The 13,544-nt window shown below is 47.3% G+C and overlaps 1 protein-coding gene across 5 annotated transcripts in view; it reads left to right on the top strand.

Moving 5' to 3' along the window:
• Window positions 1-13,544, top strand: part of AFAP1L1 (actin filament associated protein 1 like 1) — a 57,476-nt gene that overhangs the window by 23,488 nt on the left and 20,444 nt on the right. For 4 of the 5 annotated variants that reach the window (XM_040973011.1, XM_040972982.1, XM_040973002.1 and 1 more), the window contains 7 exons: window positions 351-434; window positions 1,125-1,222; window positions 2,135-2,243; window positions 5,872-5,970; window positions 6,918-7,129; window positions 9,624-9,803; window positions 11,531-11,620. In XM_040973011.1, coding sequence (XP_040828945.1) covers window positions 351-434; window positions 1,125-1,222; window positions 2,135-2,243; window positions 5,872-5,970; window positions 6,918-7,129; window positions 9,624-9,803; window positions 11,531-11,620 — 872 coding nt within the window. The remainder of the gene's footprint in view (window positions 1-350; window positions 435-1,124; window positions 1,223-2,134; window positions 2,244-5,871; window positions 5,971-6,917; window positions 7,130-9,623; window positions 9,804-11,530; window positions 11,621-13,544) is intronic. The other variant, XM_040972992.1, reaches the window with a different exon arrangement.

The raw sequence follows: 13,544 nt of genomic DNA, 5'->3' as shown, positions 1-13,544 counted from the left end.
TGTAGTGGGTGACTGAGCCTCTTCCCAGAGACAAAAGAGTTGATGTCACCTGCTTCCCACCTCTCCCCCAGGGACAATTAAATGAAGCAGTGGTTTTCTGATCATGGTTGCTGGAATCCCTGTCCCCTGGTTGTCCCCAGGGAAACCTCTGTAACATTGGCTTCTGCGCATTCTTTTCCTTGGAGAGAGATCCTTGTTGGTAGCAATGTAAAAAGAAAACAAAGTCTGAAAACCATCAGAGAATGTGGGATATGAACACACTTCACAATGTGTGGGAGGGAAGTTCCAAGGGGGGTGGAGCAGACCTGGGCCCTTCCCTGCTCACTGCTGCTGTGTCCTTCTCCTGACAGCCAAAGAAGTTTCCTACCTGTATGTGAACACTGCGGACCTCCACTCTGGGCCCAGCTTTGTGGAGTCTCTCTTTGAAGAATTCGGTATGCAACTGTATCCTGACTTCAGCTATAAGACCCTCCCTCTGCCTGTGGATGTGTGTCTGCTGCTCCAGCTTACAGAAGCCCTCAGACTGGCAGGGCCTTCCTCTCACATTATGTCCCTGAGTTGCTTTGGGCAGTTCTTTAGCATCCCTGGGCCCTGCCAGTTCTGGAATATAACTGAAATCTGCAATGATGAGATTCCAGAGAATTAATGGATAGCACAAGTAAGTGTGCTGTCCAAAGAGGGCCCCGCATGAGAGAGAGAGCAAATGCCTGCCGTGCCCATTCTCCAGTCCTATTCTTGGACCCTGGGTCATACTGTCCAATAGCTCAGCAGAAAATGAGAGCCAAGTTAGAAGAGCAGGGGCTGCCCTGGGGGCATCCAAAGGGGGGCAACCCTACTCAACACACAGAGAGCTGTGACAATAAGTGATTTTTAGGGACTGTGACTTCACAGCACAGCTGGAGCATCCTGACAAACGCTGTCTTTCTTCCATACTCTCATGAAGCCTGGGAGACAGAGTGGGGATTCTTGGGACCCGTTTATGTAAGGTGACTGGGTCACTTACTCAGGTTACTAGTGGAAATGGTAAGGCCTGCCCCCACCTTCAAGTTACCAACCCCTAACCCAGCCCTGTAACCCTTGTACCATGTGCATCCGTGTCTCTTCTGCATCATGGCCTGACCTAGACTGTGACCTGAGTGACCTTCGGGACATGCCAGAGGATGACGATGAGACCAGCAAAAGAGCCAGCCCTGAGCCAGCCAAGAGCCCGTCTCTGAGGAATGTGAGTCATGGCCTGGGTCCCCATGCCCACAGGCCCTTTGATCTTCCTGGCTGTCTCCTTCCTAGAGGTGGTTATGGACAGGGCATTTCAGTGGCCCTGATGTTCTCTGTGATGGTGCTGAGAGGAGAGTATGTGGAGAATTCATGTGCCCCTCTGCCCCCAGGTGGCACCACCCAGCCTGGGAAGTGCACACACAAGGGCCCTGCAGGAAGGCTCTGCCCCCGGGGCTGGGTGACCTCTACCCTCCACACTACTCTGTTCCCTAGCTTTGGGCAAATCACTTTCCGTCTTGAATAAAGCCTGAAATTTTCACCTACAAATGAATGACAAGACCAGATCTAGGGTTCCCAACCTTAGGGCTGTGGAATTAGAAAAGGGGGCCCAGGGCAGTCATAGACCAGGTCTGTCAGCTGCACAGTTTATCTTCATCACTGCTGTCAACAGCATCAACTGCTGATAGCTCTCCGTGTACTTTACATGCCCATAGCAGCCGAATGGGGTTAGCACAATTGTTATCCCCACTCCACAAATGACAGGACTGAAACTCGAGAGGGTGAGCAGTATGCCTAATGCCCCACAACTAGTGACAGAATGTTGTTGTAAAATAAGGCTTCCCCTGACCACACAGTGAGCTCTTAGCTACCTGCTCAAGATACCTGCTTGTCCTCCTGCCCCAATGTTAATGTGGACTGCAGAGGATTGCAAGACTCACCGAGGCTTAATAAATCTGCATGGAGACATAGGTTACCCATGCAGGACACACAGACTCTCCTGTCTGCAGTGTGTAGCTCTGTTAAGCTGTAGCTTCATACTCCGACTGCCTCCTGCCTACCAGGAGCTCCAGCCTCCCTCTTACCTGCAGCACCCTTCTTCTCCAGCTTGTTGGTCTCACACACCTTTGTCCCCCTGCAGGCAGGTGAGCTGCCTCCGCCACTGCCCAGCAAGCCTCCGCCTGAGGACTACTATGAGGAGGCCCTCCCGCTGGGCCCCGGCAAGTGCCCAGAGTACATCAGCTCCCACAGTAAGTTCAGGTTCCCTCCTGTTCTCCTGGAGCTTGGCTTTTAGTCCCAGTTCTTGGTGGCCTTACACCTCCCCTGTTTCCTCTCTCTAGCCCTCTGATTCTCCTTAACGGAAGAAAGAGGAGCTGCATGTTCCTATCTAAATGTGCCAGGATGGAGGTCAGCATGGCCACTCTGACTCCCTGTTCTGAGGCCTATCACTGCTGCTAACCTAGAACACCCCTCCAGCAGATGCTGACACAGCTTATGTCTCAGCAGGGAAGCATAGCATCTTACAAAGCAGACTAAATAAAAAAAGCATATGGGCTAAACCGACAGCCTGCAGAGTAGGGCACTCCAAGATGATGTGGGCAGAAATATGAGCTTTATCCATACTTGGTTTCACACATCCCTACAAAATGCTGTGTGAATATTCTTAGCATTTATAATCTAATAGCATGACACTTCAGAGTTTATATATACATAGATAATTTACACATGCATAAGTAAATACAAATATACTGCACAGACCTGTTTTTATTGCTAAAAGGACACAATAAAATTATTTAGAAGGCACTTGTACAAACTATCTGAGAGAAATCTCTTAAATCAGCCACAAAGAAGAGCCCTGGCCTTCCCATGCTTGTCCTCGGGTTATAATAGGTGGCTACTCCTCTGAGGATCAGAAGAGGCCACTTGCTTGGGGATAAGGACTTATCATTCCTGCAAGAACATGTTTTGTCGTTTTGAAAGACGACCATGTATAGTTCATTTGCATAAGATGGCATCTGTGTGATGCCACCCACCATTCTGCACCATGGAGAAATACTCTCCAACCACCAGAAATTAAGTAAAACCAGTTTGCGCTGATCAGAAATGAATTGCAAGATAAGTCATTAAAGAAAATAGTATACTGCCTATAAAATGATGCCATTGGAGTTTTTTCTAGTAGAATCTAGTATGTTCATTTTAGAAGTTTGTCTAGGATATGCAAGAAACTATCAACAGGATTTTCTGGGAAAATGAGTGAATTTTTAAAATTATGGATGCATTTTTTTGTTGCAGTAAAATGCACATGAGATTGACAACTGCCACCATTCTAAATATGCAACCAGTGTCATTCAATACGTTCACAGTGGTAGCCATCGCTCAGTTCCCAATCATTTCCTTATCCCAAAAGGAGCCCCCAGACCAGTGAGCAGCCACTGCTCAACCCCTGTGACCCACAGTCTGCTTCATATGCCCATCGTCTTGCCTCCCTCTTCCAGACGCGACAAAGGGGTGGATTCATACATATGTGGCCTTTCGTGGCTGGCTCCTTTCACATAGCTTTGTGTCTGTAAGATTCATCCGTGCTGTAGCACTAGCAGAACTATGTTCCTTTTTATGGCCAAGTGATGTTCCATGTTGTGCCTATCCACTCATTTGCTGGTGGATACTGGACTTGTTTTTGACATGATAGAATTGCACTAGCAGAACCCCCTGCAAGCCTGACAAGTCACAGTTCTAAGTCACTGCAAACAGCTCTTTGGAAGTGAAGCAAGCAGCTCCACTTTAACTATTCAAAGGTAGGAAATGGGGTACTACTGGGTCCATCATCCCAGTGAAACCCCTGGGCTAGAAGAGGCTCTTCCACCTTCCTAGTCCACTTCCCTCTCAGACATGGCAGAGAGGCCTCCTCCCAGGAGCAGCCGGGATCCTGGGGTAGGAGGGAAGGGAGGGCCTCAGGAAGGGCTTGGACTCCAACCAGGAACAGCTGCCAAGCCCACTGGGGAGTATTCTTCCTCTCACACCCAGATCCCAAGCCTGCCAGGTGTTCTAGTGCCTTGCCCTGTGCCCCACCCATTTCCGCACAGCACCTCCTCCTCTCCCATCTGTACTGCCACTGCCCCTGGCAACCTCAGTTCACTTCACAAGGCAAAGGCCAACATCTGAGACCCTAGAGAGGCTGCTGGGAAAGGCAGGCCCTGAGACTCGTTGAGGGCACAGAACTGGTATCCCGGTCATCAGGAACTTCAGTACTGCTGTCCTCAGGAAACAGATGGACAGGAGTGGATGTGAGGCCAGCACAGAGTATTGAAGAACAGTGTAGTGTGAGAACAGTGGGCCCAGGGAAAAGCAGGCTTCCCGAAGGATGGGACGTGCATCCGGGCTGGGGCTCTCAATTCTGATCCAGGCTGTCACTTGCAAACTGTGAGGCTTGTTTCCTCATTTCTCCCTCCCAGCACTATGAGACTCAAAGGACACAGTAAAAGTGACAGCTTACACTGGTCCAGCACTTCATGTGTTCCTCCCAGTGAGTTTATCTGTATTAGATCAGTAACCCAAGGTAGGTGCTATGCATTTCACAGCTGAGAAATATGAAATGCAGAGAAACCATGTTTTCTGCCCATGGTTACTGGGTAAATGGCAGAGAGAGGATCTGAATTCAAATCAAGCCAAAAAGCACATGCTGTTAACTAAATGAACCTATAAGTGTGCTCTGAGAACTGCCTGTAAGAAGAATCTTATATAGTCTTGTGAAATAATGTTGGTGAATAAATCACTGGCATTCAACACTGTTTCTATTTTTATGTGCATTTAGAATTTTGCTGTTGTAGTTTGAGCATCCCAAATCAGAAAATCCAAAAGCCAAGATTTTCCCACAAATTCAAAACTTTTTCAGCATTTCATGACACCAAAAGTGGATAGTTTCACACATGACCTCCTGGAACAGGTTGGCCAAACACAGGTACACTAAAAATACTTAAATAAAATGAAACACAAATGACTTTGCTGTTTAGTCTTGGGTCTCATCCCTACAATACTTCAGTATGTACAGGCAGATATTCCCAGATCAAAACACCTCTGATCCCAACCATCTCAGATAAAGGATATTCAACATGTAGAAATGACTTTATTTCATTTTTAGAGCAGATTTCTCAGCCAAGTCTACTCCACAGCAACCAAATCTCTGGGGATACCACCCAGGGGTCCTCATTTTAAAACATATCTTGAGTAACCCCCAAAAACCTCTGTGCTATGCTATCTCCCAGCCCCAAATAGGAATGCACTGTTCAGAGTTCCGTGTAGGTAGCAACTCCCATGCAATGTTATTCTCCTCTAGTCTAAGTCTTCTATTGTGTTTATATATATTTAGGAGATTCAGTTTGATAAAAAGAGGGAACAGGTGTATTTGGAAGTGAGTAGAAGGGATGGGGTGGAGGAAGATGAGGGCAGAGCAGTGAAGGAAGTCTGAGCCTGAGCAGCTGGAACACCACTCCATGCAGAGCAGGAACCAGGGCTGAATTCAACATGTACACATTCCCCAGTACCCTGGGGTTACAGGAAAAACTGGGAAGGTCAGAGGACAAATCTTTGTGCTAGGTCTTAAAGAATAAGTAGAAGTTGTGTAATAGGAGATAAGAGAGCACTGGCAAGAGTAGGAACACAGGCCTAAGAGTATGGCAGGGCCAACCACAGTAGTTCCTGGTGGCAGGAGCACATACAGGATAGATGGGAAGCAGAGACAAGATACAGAGAGCATCCAGACAAGGAACAGCCAGGAACTAATATTCTTCCCTGAGTTAGGGTGCTGGTAGGCTGCTTTTTACCAGACCTACCCCTGAAGTCTACCTGCACTTCTCTAAGCCCTTTCTGACAATTCCACAGATGGCTGCAGCCCAGCCCACTCCATCATGGATGGCTACTATGAAGACGCAGACAGCAGCTACCCCACGACCAGGCTGAACGGCGAGCTGAAAAACTCCTGTAAGTACTGGACAGATCAGACAAGTGCTACCTGCACAAAGAGCAAGCCTTGACATGGCCTTGGACACATACATGGTCACCACTCTTGAACCAAGTCAGAGTCCCCAAAGCCCTTGCTTTTGATGACCCTAAAACTGGAAGACAGGACCCAGAATCTAGCCATTGCCCTGACTCTTGACAACTGATCTTAAGTGAGTCATTTCCTCCATCTGAGCCTCAAGCTTCCTGATCCATAGAATGGGGGATTTGCCGGATGGCCACAAGAATCACCTAAGACAATGGAGAAGAAAGTAATGGGGTCAGGACAGAAGCCAAGGTACTGAGAACTTAGTAAGTGGTGAGCACTTGGTAAACATTTCCCATCATCAGCTGAAGAAAGGAGGTACTATTAGATTTCTTTTTTTTTTTTTTTTAAAGATTTATTTTTATTATTTTTTCATTGGAAAGGCGGATATACAGAGAGGAGAGACAGAGAGGAAGATCTTCCGTCCGATGATTCACTCCCCAAGTGAGCGCAACGGGCCGATACTATGCCGATCCGAAGCCAGGAGCCTCCTCCGGGTCTCCCACGCGGGTGCAGGGTCCCAAAGCTCTGGGCCGTCCTCGACTGCCCTCCCAGGCCACAGGCAGGGAGCTGGAAGGGAAGCGGGGCTGCCGGGATTAGAACCGGCGCCCATATGGGATCCCGGGCGTGCAAGGCGAGGACTTAACCACTTGCGCCACCGCGCCGGGCCCTAGATTTCTTTACTAAAGAGGACAATGGGACATGAAGTCAGCAGGATCACAAAGCAAGTGGTGAATCTAAAACACATACAAAGATAGGGGTGTGTTTAGTCATTATCATTGGCATGCCACAGCCCCTGTGTGGGTCCGTGCCCCGCCCCCACAAGCTGAGGACCTTTCTTGGGGACAGCACAGTGACAGGGCCTTTCCTGTGGCGCCCACAGACAATGATTCTGATGCAATGAGCAGCTCCTACGAGTCCTACGATGAGGAGGAGGAGGAAGGGAAGGGACCGCAGCCCAGACACCAGTGGCCTTCGGAGGAGGCCTCAATGCACCTGGTGAGGGACTGCAGGATATGCGCCTTCCTGCTGCGGAAAAAGCGCTTCGGGCAGTGGGCCAAGCAGCTGACGGTCATCAAGGAGGATCAGCTCCTGGTGAGTGGCCTCATGTGGCTTGGGGTGTGAGTGTGCCTCCACGTGCATGACATCTGTCTCAGCCCTTCTGGCCTGGCTGTGTGGGCAGGGGTTCAAAGCTTGGAGCTTCCAGGATGGGGTCTCTCCCCTGCTGGCAGAATTTAAACACACACAAATCCTATAGACTTGATGGTATAATCTTTGCCAAGTTTCTCTTTGGCCAGAGAAGAATGTTTTAACATGTTAAAACAACATTTCTTGTTTTTCATTATGTAAGTAAATGTGCTGATTCATAAAATTAACGAAAAACAAATGAAGTGATTTTTTTAAAAACCGCCCAAAATCCATTGACCAAGAGATATCCATGGTTAAGTCTTAATGTACATATTTTCACCCTCATTTCTATATGTTTGCTTTTTAAAAAATAATTTATTTACTTTTATTTCGAACGCAAGTTTTACAGAGAGAGAAGTAAAGACAGAGAGAGAAATCTTCCATCCACAGATTCACTTCCCCCAATGACAGCAACAGCCAGGGCAGTGCTGTTCCAAAACCAGGAACCAGAAGCCTCCTCCAGCACTCCCATGTGGGTGCGAGAGCCCAAGGGCCTGAGACATCCTCCACTGCTTTCCCAGGCCATAAGCAGGGAGTTGGATCAGAAGTGGAGCAGCTGAGATATAAATCAGCGCCGTAGGCTGAAGATTAGTGTGCTATGTCACTGTACCGGTTCCATATGTTTGCTTTTTATAAAACAAATTCCCTACAGCATTCACTGTTTAACTTGCTTTGCTAAAGGTTTTTTTTTGTATGCCATCTCTCATTACTATTGCTTCAAAAAAGAAAAATGCCTTTAATTCCAAAATAGGAGAATGAATATGGTTTATGAATATAATTTCAGAAAAAATAACAGCTCCTCACCAAAAGTGTGTTGATAAGCCTTGCTCAACACTGATATATTTGAAATATGACCTTTTTGCCCCTTGGGCCAGTGAAAAGTTCACCCCAACACTGTACCAATCCAAAGGGTCATGAGCATTCTCTCCCCACTACTTAATACTTATTTTTCCTGTATTTTTCCTGGCTTTCTGTGGTGACCAGGATCTCTAGCATGGTGTAAATGCAAATGGTAAGAGCAGGCATCCTTGACTCAGTCCAGATCTCAAAGAAAAAGTTGTACGTTTTTAAATTAATTAATTGAGAGACAGAGTTTCTATCCACTGGCTCACTCCCCCATTTGCTCACAATGGGCACAGGAGGGTGAAGCCAGAGAAAGAAACTCAACCAGGTCTCGCATGTGTGTGGCAGAGGCCTAACTACCTAAGCCATCACCTCTGCCTCCAATGGTCCACATTAGCAAGAATCAGGAGCCAGCTACAGAATCCAAATAGCCCAATATGGGAAGTCTTAACCACTAAGCCAAACAATTCCCAAAAAAGGGAAGCTTTTAATAAGTTACATAAAAGCTGATACTTGCTGTAGTTGTTTGTAGATGTTCCTTATTATCATGAAACAAAGTTCCCCCTATATCCCAGTTTTCTCAGTTTATATCACAAGTGGGTACAAATTCTGCCTCCACTGAGATTTGTGATTTTTCCCCTCCTTTTTCCTATTAACATGATGAGCTATATGGTTGATTTTTAAATCTGAAACTAACTTTGCACTCCTAGAATAAACCTCACTGGGTTTTAATTAAGTGTGCCCTTCCTGTGCGTCTGGATTTGCTAGTACATTCAACCAAGTGGGTGTACAGATTCTTCAATCTTAGGTTCTACATCCAGAGAGTCAATCGTTTATGCTTCAAAAAACAGTCTGCTGAAAAGTGTGTCTGTACTAAACTTTGGGACACATTTTTTTTTTATAACACAAACTTTCTTCTAATAACTATTTACATAGCATTTAACATTGTATTAGCTATTATAATTAACCTACTAATGTGCATATGGGAAATTTTGCATAAACTATATATAAATACCATGCAATTTGTGTAAGGGACTTGATCTTTAAATTTTGATGTCTATAGGAGTGGGGCGGCCCTGGAACTAAATCTCTGATTATACTTGTTTAGGACTTTTGCCACTATGCTAGCAGAGAAACTGGCCTTTGTCTTTTTTGGTAACGTTATTGTTAAGTTTCTGGTGTGGTGGTAGCACCAGCATGAAATCAGTGCTGATAAAATAGTGACTTCCCACGGCCAACCTTGCCTCTCCCACCATTCTCTCTTTCCAGTTTCTGCTGTGTAATTGTTTGAATTGGCTTCCCCTCAAGCCAGGTCATGTCTTCTCCGGTTCTTCAGGCTAGAATGGTGTTCCAGGCATTGCACTGAAATTTACCTTTTCCTAAGCAGGCAGTGTACCTGGAGACTTCCCTGAGGGGCCAGGCTTCTGAGTGTCCTCATGCAATGCCCATGGGTGGGTTGAGTCAGGGAGGTTTTTGAGGTGGAGGAGCTATTATGTGAGAGGTCTCTGCTATCTTCCCCCAACTCCAGAAGGCACTAATATCTTCTCTCCCTGTCCAGTGTTACAAAAGTTCCAAGGACCGACAGCCACACCTACGGTTGGCACTAGGTGTCTGCAATGTCAGCTATGTGCCCAAGGACAGCCGGCACAAGAGACACGAGCTGCACTTCTGCCAGGGAGCCACAGAGGTCTTGGTGCTGGCTTTGCAGAGCCGGGAGCAGGCTGAGGAATGGCTGAAGGTACATGGGGCCTGTGCTTCCCACTCAACTATTCTTTCCTCCTCTCTTCCCCAGGCCAGCCTTCAGGGAACTGATCTTACCCCTAAAATGAACCTTATGTGGAGACATGGGCAGTTGCTTGGGCCCAAGCAACCTGCTCACAGCCAGGGCTCCTGTGCAAAAGTGAGCCTCAAGCATCTGCAAGAGACAGGCTTCATACTAGAAGCTTCTGTCCTCTCTAATTAGTTGATCCCCCTTTCTAACATCCCTACTATAGGCTTGTCCAGTTTGCACTCATATGCCTCCTGGATGGGAGCTGGTAGACCAACTTGCAGAACTCGAGAACTACCATACACTGAACTCTTGCTTTGTGTCATGCAATATGCTAGGAACCTTACCCACATAATGACATTTACCCTTCCATCTTACAGATGAGAAAACTGAGAGCACAGCAAACTTCCATGACTTGCCCAAATCACACAATCAAGTGGTTGGGAGCAGGATCAGAAGCTGAGAAAATGAATCTCTGAAGGTCATAAGCAGGATACCACAGAAATAACAAGAAAACTTTGCTGGCACATACTTACTGGCTGTGCGATCCTCTGCAAATGACTTCCCCTCTCTGTGCCTCACTTTCCTCATATCTAAGTGTGTCTTGTCAGTATTTCAGAGAGTACTTGCTGCAGTTCCTGCCAGAGAGCAAGTGTCCAGCCTGTGTCCAGCAAGTGTCAGGCATTCCTGCTGCAAAGACAGCAAAGCCCTCTCCCCCAGGCTCTTAGCAGAGACCCTCCATCTAAATCTGCCTCTGCTTCTCTCCTTCCTTTCTCCTCCACCTCCTCTGATCTCCCTGATGGAACAATGAAACCAAGGACCTCCCACACTCGCCTTCCTGTCTTCCTTTCTGTGATAACCCATGCTCCCACCAGAATGTTTGGTGTCTCTCATCACTGTTGCTGTCTCAGGAGGGGAAGGAGGGAGAGAACCTGCCTGCTAAGGCAGCAGCTGCACTCCCTTAGGGTATGGAGGGGACAGAAGGCACTTCAGCCCCCAAGTTAAGTGGCCTGGCTTGACCTTCCCATCCTGAGAGACCCATACCTATAAGGTTAGAGCAGGCAACCACATTTGATGTCTGGCTCTGTTGCCACCTCACAGAACTCATCCTCCTAATCTGTAATTCAAGGATCACAAGGCTGTGGTGGGGATAAAATGGTACCATCCACAGAAAGCCACCTGACAGGTGAGCAGGAAGTGGTGGCTGTCATTATTTCATGGCCTGTATGCTTATTGCCTTGGGCCAGGGACTCTTAAGTGTCAGTTTCCACATCACTGAAATCTGTGGCACTGTTAACTTTGGCTATCACCTCAGGTTGCTGTAAAAGGTGCACACTGTCACAGAAGTAGGCTCTTCACCCATCACAGCCATGATCTCCGTGTCCTCAGACAACCCAAGCCAAAAATGAGCCTTATTCCCATATTATGGATGTAGGCACCGGGGTCCAAAGCAGGGAAGTAGCTTTCCGAAAGACCAGATCTAGAAGCCAAGCTGCTTGATTCCTGACCCTGCCTCTTTTCAATCTGAGGGACAGATGGAGAAAAAAACCCTATAGGTCCTGAGCACTCCACATCTGTGCAGGTGGCTAACTCAGCCAATCACTTCCTCCAGTCACCTAAGCCTTTTGCCCAATGTCCACACATATTCCATTCTTCTTTTTCTGCTCCCTGTTTAAAGCTGTGTGTCTTCTCCACAGGTCGTTCGGGAGGTGAGCAAGCCGGTCAAAGCCGAAGGACTGGAGGCACCCAGGTCCCCAGTCATCCTGTGCAAACTAGACCCAGACAAGGTATGCTAGTCTCCACTAGCGCCCCCCATACTGAGCAGTGGGTACTTAGCACAGGTTCCACCATGGAGAAGCTTACAGGCTGTGGACAAGCTAGGTTTGTACATGGGTATCACACAACTTATATGTATGTGCCCAGCACAAAGCTGGAAGAGCAGTAGTTACTCTCAAGAAATGCCTATTGAATTCACAAATGTAGGAATCATTGAATACCCCTGTCCATTCTGCAGCAGGAGCCAGAGGAGGAAGTGACTCATTCTGCCAGAACAGCAGCATCATATTTGAACTGTGATGTGAAAAACAGGTTGAAATTGGTCAGTCAGAATCAGGAGTGTGCCTGCTCAATGAGTGAAACGTTTGTCAGTCAACTGGTCAAGCCATCAGCACATATGTTCTGGTAATTATACTTTTCCAAGTGCTGAGGGTAATACATGGACTCAGGCCTAAATCCTCCACACAACAACAGAACAGTCTAATGCTAACAAGGCTTAAGACCCACATACCTGGGACTTGTGAGATAAAACATGGAGTAACATTTACAGAGGATGACAGTGTGCCTGGTTTCAGTAGGTATATATTCAAAGGAGAGAAATCAGACACATGGAGATTTACCTAATAAAGAAACAGAACTAGGATTTTTATTATTATTATTTACTGGAGAAACAGAAGCAGAGTTCACATCCACTAGTTTTCTCTCCTCATTGTCCACAACAGCCAGGGCTGAGCCAACCTGAAGCCAGGAGCCAGAAATTCAATCCAGACCTCCTGTAGGGGTGGCAGCGATCCAACTACTTGAGCCAAGGTATACCCAAGCAGGAAACTGGAAGTGAGTGAGGGCAAGACTCAAACCCACATGCTCCAATATGGGGCAGTATCTCAGCCTGGCCCCAGAGCTAACATTTAAATCCAGACAGTCTGACTCCTAATGATGAGCATCCTGAGCATCTGCTCTTTCAGTACTTAGTATCTCTGCACACCAATCGCTATGCTAGGCCCCAGCATGCAATCCAGCGACAGACACAACTCCACCTTCACAGTGCTTAAAGCCTGGGGGAAGCAGACAGGCACATGCCAAGCTGTGTACAAGCTAGGTAAGAAAAGTACCAGGTACCCTGGGAATGTGTGCTGCAAGCCTGCTCCTGTGTTGGAGATCTGGGAAGGCTCCCCATAGAAGTGACATTTCAAGTGAGAATGAAACATTAGAAAGGAAGGGGAGGGGCAAGACATTCCAAGCAGAGAGAACAGGTGGGCGAGCAGAAGGAACCATGGAATTGGAAGCAGCTAGCACAGCCTGGCTCAGAGAGAAGAGGGAGCTTGTCAGCCTACTGATACTGCAGAGAGAGAGAGAGAGAATGTGTGTAAGAAGGAAGGGGGAAAGGTTTGGCAGCAAGAGCTCACACTGGCCAGAGGGACAGGGAGGATTAAAGAAGTGGGAACCTATGGTAACCCCTAAAGCATGGGCAAGACTACATGAGGCAGAGACAGCCAAGAGAAAAGGACAGTAGAAGAGTGGAGACTGTATGATTTTACAGGTGTGTGCTGGGGTGCAGTATGAAGGATGCACACAGAGGCAGATGTGGCTAGCTTGAGCAGCTGAGCTTTCCTGTGGCAGAACAGCCAGGATAATTTTGGTGGGGAGAGAGGATGCGGTTGTGATACTGGGGCATGGGAGTCTGTCTCTCCATGGAATCATGGGATTGTAGTGCCATCATCATTCATTTAATTTCGGAGTACACACAGTGTTTTTTTGTGTTCTCTGTCTTAATGAGAAACTTTCCATCTATACACCATTGAGGATATGCACAACCATAACTTGTGATTCACAGTTTACAGAAGGGAGGCTTTATGCTTGGACAGTTGTATCCCATTTCTGACAGCTGCCACTTGTCCAGACCTTTGGGAAATGAAAGAGGGGAGCATAGGACAT

Source organism: Ochotona curzoniae, unplaced genomic scaffold (assembly GCF_017591425.1).
Source record: "Ochotona curzoniae isolate NIBS_2020 unplaced genomic scaffold, NIBS_Ocur_1.0 contig_1, whole genome shotgun sequence".
Taxonomy (NCBI): Eukaryota; Metazoa; Chordata; class Mammalia; order Lagomorpha; family Ochotonidae; genus Ochotona; species Ochotona curzoniae.
The sequence above is the reverse complement of the archived record's forward strand: the minus strand, read 5'-3'. Positions and strand labels throughout refer to the sequence as shown.